This window comes from Myotis davidii, unplaced genomic scaffold, assembly GCF_000327345.1.
Source record: "Myotis davidii unplaced genomic scaffold, ASM32734v1 scaffold1844, whole genome shotgun sequence".
NCBI classification, from domain to species: domain Eukaryota; kingdom Metazoa; phylum Chordata; class Mammalia; order Chiroptera; family Vespertilionidae; genus Myotis; species Myotis davidii.
The window spans coordinates 170206-176649 of record NW_006294716.1 but is presented as its reverse complement, the minus strand read 5'-3'; the positions used below and the strand labels follow the sequence as shown (position 1 = coordinate 176649).

Genomic DNA, 6444 nt, shown 5'->3' with positions numbered 1-6444 from the left:
CCCTCGGCTCCCTCACGCGGCACCCCCTCGGCAAACACGCGCTCGGTGGGGAGGCTGGGCGGAGGCAGCCTCGGTTCACCGCCCTGGGGAGGACCCTCCACAGCTGGTTTGGAAAAGGGAGGCGGGCTTTCCTCCTCTGTAGCATCCCGACGGCCCGTGGACGGCCGCCTCTGGGAAGGCCGAGGGCCCTGCAGCGTCCGCGGGCTCCTGGCTGCGCGCTGGCCAACGCGTGCCTCGCGGGCGGACCTGGCTCTGGGCAGGGCCTGTCGTGGAGTCCCCCTCTGTCCTCGGTGCCCCTCTTTCTCCTTTTTCCATGTTTGGGGAACACCTCCAGGGGCCTCCTCCTCAGCCCCTTCCCCTCTCTTCTGCTGTCCCTCCCCCTCCCCCTTTCCTCGGTCTCCACTGCTCTGTGTGCCTACGGAGCACTCTCTTTACTGTTTGTTGAATAAAATATTTCCCTTGTTCCTGCTTTAAAAAGTGGTCACACATGTTGAGGAACATGGCGGGCGCCCACGTCGGAGGGCCTGGCCACGGCCACACGCTGAGCGACACTCGAAGCCCCTCTTCCGGGATTTAACCTGATGAGTAAACCGAGTGAGTGGAGGTTGTATCTGCAAAGTGGTTCCCTCGTGCTTAACGTGAGAAACGGGAAATGACCTTAACACTCATCCATAGACATCAGAACAGTGATGCCTCAGTGCACACCATGCGGCCATTGAAATGAACCTAAAGTCACGGAAACGCCGGCTGCGCGGCCAGGCGAGGAAGCAGGAGGCAATGTCATAGAATATGCGCTTTCTACTTTGAAAAGGCGTATTTCCCGCTCATCATGTTCGCATCTCAGTTGTGTATGTGGCTAAGGGAGTCTGGGAGGGTGGGATGTGTATCACAATGTTAAGCACGATCACCTCATGATGGTTTCACTTTTCTCTCCTGCTTGTCTGCATTTTCTGACTTATTGGGTAATGTACACTTTAAGAGTTTAATGAAAAAAAATCAGTGAAACTACATTCACTTTGGAAAAAAGGGGTGAGGGGAAATTTCCCAATTCTGTACCATCCCCCTAACTTCCCGTCCTAAGTTACGAAGCCACTACTTACTCATGGTCCCTTAGGTTCCGTGGCCTTTGGCCCCTCCCTCTCCCCCGAGCCCTGAAAAGCCCACGCCTCTTGCAAACCCATCCACTCAGGCCGAGGAGCAACATCCACGCCCAAGAGGAGCTCTGCCCCCCAAATGCCTGTCCGAGGAACGCGAGTGCCTGGCACGGCCCAGCAGCCAGGCTTCCTGCTGCAGGACTCGCCAGGGCCTTTCACTGCCCCCACGAGCAGGACAGAGCAGTAGCATTTCCCAAACCAGAGGCACCCAGGACCCTGCCACCACCCACCTCAGGCCGCCTTCGAGGGCAGCATGAGATGGCGTCATCTGCAATGCCCTTCTCTGAACGTGGGTGGCTTCTGCATGGGAGCCCCTGGGTGGGCGGGCCTCCCTCCCTGTGTCAGGCTATCGGCCATGTGCCAGGGAGGGTGGGGTGGAAGGATTAATGCAGGCCCCAAGCACCCAGGACCCAGGGAGCCGGAAAGACTGGGCCAGGGCAGAGCCGGGCGGGGCCCTTCTGTGCCCGAAGGTCGGACCCTGACAGGCTGCGGTCGAGACCAGTGGGATGAGCCATCCAGACCCACGATGCCAACTCAAAAGGAGGCGGCGCGTGGGCCGGGCCTGTGACCAGCGCTGACGGAAAGGGCCTGGGTAGACCTGAGGCCCCAGAGCTGTGCTCACTGGCAAGTTCAAGTTCCTGTGCCCAGAGGGTGGGCCTCCACCAGCCCCACCCCCAAGGGAGAGTCAGGCCCGCAGGCTGACCTGGGCGAGGGCGGCGGCGACGAGGCCAGCCCACTGCTCCGGGGTCTTGGTCCGGTACAGCTTGGGGGGCACGCAGCTGGGCAGCAGTGCCTGCACGGCCTCCCTCCCCACGGAGGTGCCGAGCTGCACGTAGCAGTGCCGGGCCAGCAGCTCCACCAGCTCTTCCTCCTGCAGCCGGACAGACATGCGGTGAGGGGCAAGCTGTAACCCCAACCCCAGCAGCGACGGCTGCACTCAGGCCGACCAGGAGCAGGAGCAGCTGCCAGGCCTGACCCTCCTCTGGACAGCACTTGCTCTTCCCCACCCAGCGGTGCACCCACCCTGTGCCCCTGGGGGCCAGGGGGCTCCTCTCCAGCCCTCAGGGAGCCCCGAGGGTGGAGGCCTGGGCGGAACCCTGACATCACTGGGGGGGTGCATGTGGGCCAGGCCTGTACCCTGTCTCACCCAGGCCTCCCGGGTCACAGGTGGTCAGGGCCACCCTGAGGGGCTTCTGCGAGCACTTGGGGGGGGGGGTCTGAGGCCCAGGCTCAGTCCTGGCTCCAGTGCCTGTGGGGGCCAGTCCCCCTGCTCTCCTGCAGCTGCTGCCCTCAGGGCCCGGCCAGCCCTGGCTCCTTGCCCACTGCCCCATCCTCCCGGCTGGAGGGGTGACCACATAGGGGCTCGAGCCCTCCGCCCTCCGGCCCACCCTCCTTCCCTCGATGCTCCAGGCCTACGAAGCTCGGGCGCCTCTGCTCTCCTGGACAAGGGCCTGAGAGCCCAGGCCACCCTGCTCAAGAAGGCAGGGGGCGCTCAACCAGGGTGGAGACCAAGCCATGACCTCAAAGCCGGCCCTGCCACCCCACCAACAGGTGCCCTGAGCGAGGCCTGGGCTGATGGGGGCTTCCCTGCCAGCTGCTGGAAGGAGGCGCCAGCACACCCTGGTGCGAGCGAAGAGGACATGGAGGCTGGCGGGAGCGCCCTGAAGCCAGGCCGCCAGTAGCCCCGGGGACTGCCAGCCCCAGGCCTGGGGAGGCCCCTCACCCTCTCAAAGCTGTACTCGCCGGACCAGACGCCGTGGAGGACTTGGCGGTAGATGAGCTCGGTGCTGACGGCATCCTCCTGGGGGTCGTGCCAGGGGCTGAAGAACTCCTTCCGGAAGTAGAGGCGCCAGGGCGACTGGCGCTCGCTCTCGCCCCTCTCCCGTGCCAGCTGCTCGCACTGGCCAATGGCATCCATCACATGGTCGCGCCCACTGCCCAGGGACCAGAACTGAGGCCAGACGGGCATGGGGTCAGGGCGCTGTGCACAGGCACCAGGGGATGCCTGCTCTCAGCCACCCACTGTGGGCTCCAGGGGACCCTGGGGACCCTCTGCACAGGGACCTGGCTCGCCTGTCACTCCCTTCCTCCTCCCACTGGCCCCCAGGGGAGGCAGGGCTGGTGCCGCCGCTGCCATGACAAGGGTGGTGCCCTGAACTCACTGGTTGGCATGAGGGAGGCCAAGACTGGGCATTTGGGTGGTTGAGGATGTGGGTCCGGTGGAGCTGGCCGTGAGGCCCTCGCATCTGCTGCATGGGCGTTGTCCCCACAGTGAGGGTGGGTGGGACGTATGGGTGCCTGGGGTTGGCTATGTGGGGGCCGCTCAGGTGAGGGGCTGGCAAGACGTGCGGGGGGCACTGGGCCGAGGGCTGCCATGGGCATGTGTGTGAGTGTGCATTCATGTGTGTTAGTGTGTGTGTATGCATGTGTGTGAGAGTGTGCATGTGTGTGTTGAGTGAGTGTGCATGATAGAGTGGGTGTATGTGTATATCTGTGAGTGGATATGTGTAAGTGTATGAAAGAATGTGTGCATGTGAGAGTTTCTCTTTGTGTGAGTGTGTATGTGTGTATGTGTGAGTATATAAGTGTATGTGTGTGAGTGTGTGCATATAAGAGTGTATGTGCATTTGGGTGTGAGTATGTGTATAAGAATGAGTGTGTGCGTGTGTATGTGTGTGTGTGCATGTGTGACTGACTACATATCTGCGAATGTGTGAGTGAGTGTGTAAGTGTGTGCACCTCTGTCTTGGCCACGGGGAGGAAGAGCAGTGGCTGGGCGTGTGGCTCATGGGCTGAGCTGGCCTGGGAGCCGGGTGGAGGACGGAGGGGCTGCCCAGTACCTTGTCGTACACGGCGACCTGGAGGGAAAAGCCCAGGTGGTCGCGGAGGCCCTGCTGGCGGGCGATGTGCAGGCAGACTTCCTGCGAGGTCGAGGCCGAGTCCACTGTGACGGTCAGGCTCTGCCCCGTCGCCAGGACGACATGCACCGGGATGTGCTTCCTGGACTTGACCGCCTGGGGGAAGGCGAGGCAGACCCTCAGCTCCAGGGCCGCTCTGCTGCCTGCGGAGCTCCGGCGCCCTGGCCCGCGCTGCCACAACCCGCTCCCTTCTTGCCCCAGAGCTCTGGCCAGCAGAGGTGGCTGCGGCCTGATGGTTGATGGTCGCGGTGGGGCAAGAGCAGGCTGCCCAGTGCTGTCCGCGGGGTGCAGCCAGCAGGCGGCGCCCCCCACCCCTGAGCTCTGGGACCCGAGTGGCTGAGAATCAGAGGCTCAGAAGAGCCCGTGGCAGTTGCCCCGTCCTGGACTCTGGAACATTCCGACACCTGGGAACCACAGTTCCCTCTGCGTGAGCACAATAGGGAGTGAGCACCAGACAGCGGCCACAAGGGCACATGCAGCCCAGGGCTCGGGCCGAGCAGGTCGATAAGGAACTTGGGTGGCAGGACAAACGTGGGAAGGAGGGGGGCAGAGGGGACCCCAGTACAGGCGCCACCGGACACGGGGTGTGAGGGCTTCCAGGGACCCCGAGATGCCCTCACCCGCCCGGGTCTGCAGGACCCTCCTGAGAGTACGGGGCACTCATGGTGCGGCCCACACCCCCCAAGGACGACAGCGACTGCCGCCTCCGCTAGGAAAGCACCCAGAGCACCCACATCAGCGCCAACCAGCGGGGCCCAGGGACGTGCCTCGCCAGAGGCTCCCAGGGGCTGCGGCTCAGAAGCTCCCCAAGTGGGTGGAAGAGCCTGAGAATATGCTTCCTGCTGGCAGGACCAAAGAAGGCACCCCAAACCTGGGCTAGAAGAGCCGCAGGGGCTGACACCACCCTGACCATCTCCCACTCCAGCAGTCCCCTACCTGCAGCTCCAGCCAAGTGGGGGGCTCCGTGCGAACCCCGTTGGCGTAGGTGCGTCTCAGGCGCTCGGCACAGAAGGGCCCGTAGCCAGCTGGCCCTTCGCCGATGAAGTTCAGCAGATACTGCGGGCGAGGAAGGGACAGGGCCAGGTCACTGTCTACTTCCCGCCGAGATGGGTTCCAGCGACGCAGTCACTCCCGCCTGTGAGGCGAGGGTGTGGGCCTGGCCGTGCGACCACTGCGATGCCCGCCGACACGCAAGCACTCACTGTGCACCCTGGACTCCTGGGGTCACGCCAATGATATCCCAATAAAGCTGGGAAAATTGTAAATTTTAAAATGGTAATACTCAGCATTGACAAAGCGCGTTCTTATATAACATGAGAAGGAAGATAAATTGGACATTTCTTAGGATCAATTTGTCAATGTTTTAAATAGTACATAATTTTAAAATGAGCACACTCTTGGCCCAATGATTCAGACCTCTCCTAAAGGCATCTTAGAGAGAGGAAGGGCGAGAGAGAGGGAGGGAGAGAGAGTGAGAGAGAGAGAGACAGAGATCAGTTGCCTTCCGCACGTGCCCCGACGGGGGACGGAACCTGCAGCCCAGGCGCGTGCCCTGACCAGGAGTGGCACCGGCGACTCTCGTGCACAGGATGCGCTCGGCCAGCCGAGCCGCACTGGCCATGGTGCTCATGGTGACAAGCAATTGGAAGGTGGGCCCCGGTGTCCATCCACAAGCTGCACACGCTCCAGGCAGCCGCCGTGGGGGCCTGACAGCTGGCACTTAGGGAAAGCGGTAGTACGGAAAGGCACGTGCAGAGACGGTGAAACCCACAGGAGACTTGATGTTCAAAATACGTTTGGTAAAATGTGTTGAAAACCTTTTCAGAGGCATTGTGAGGCGATGCAGCTGGGAGTTCCCTGGTGTTGGGAGCCCCAGTGCCCGGGGCAGACGGTGGGCAGCACACCTCCTGCTGTCCCCAAGGGACCCGCATGACAGCGAGGCGGCTTCTGTGCGACGGCAGGCCGACACTGGCACACCACAAAGGCCAGGGACGGTCGTGGAAGGTGCCTCTGGGTCTGGGATGACTTAGATTCTCTGCCTTTCCTCCATATGACGTTCGTGAGACGAACCAAAGGCATAAGCCAGGGAGCCCAGCGCCTCGACCTGCTCCACCTGCTCCTCCTGGCCCCTCCTCTTTGCATCTACCCTCTCATCGTCTCCTCAGAGGAGCCGTCCTGGTGCTGTGACCGAGTGAACTGCAGACCCTAAGCAGGGGCTGGAAAGCCAGGTCTGGTGCCCTCTCTTACATAAGGGGAAACTGAGGCCGAGAAGCATGGGAACTGACCATCCTGGCCAGTAGAAGCAGAAGAACAGGGCCACAGCACAAGATTTCTGGAATGCTCCATGGCCCAGGGCCAACACATTCACTCAC

General features: G+C 62.2%; 1 protein-coding gene across 1 annotated transcript in view; it reads right to left on the bottom strand.

Moving 5' to 3' along the window:
• MYO7B (myosin VIIB) overlaps window positions 1-6444 on the bottom strand; it is an 81747-nt gene that overhangs the window by 8157 nt on the left and 67146 nt on the right. The window contains 5 exon segments of the mRNA XM_015567482.1: window positions 1858-2025; window positions 2878-3105; window positions 3995-4168; window positions 5009-5128; window positions 5574-5697. Of these exon segments, the coding sequence (XP_015422968.1) occupies window positions 1858-2025; window positions 2878-3105; window positions 3995-4168; window positions 5009-5128; window positions 5574-5697 (814 nt within the window).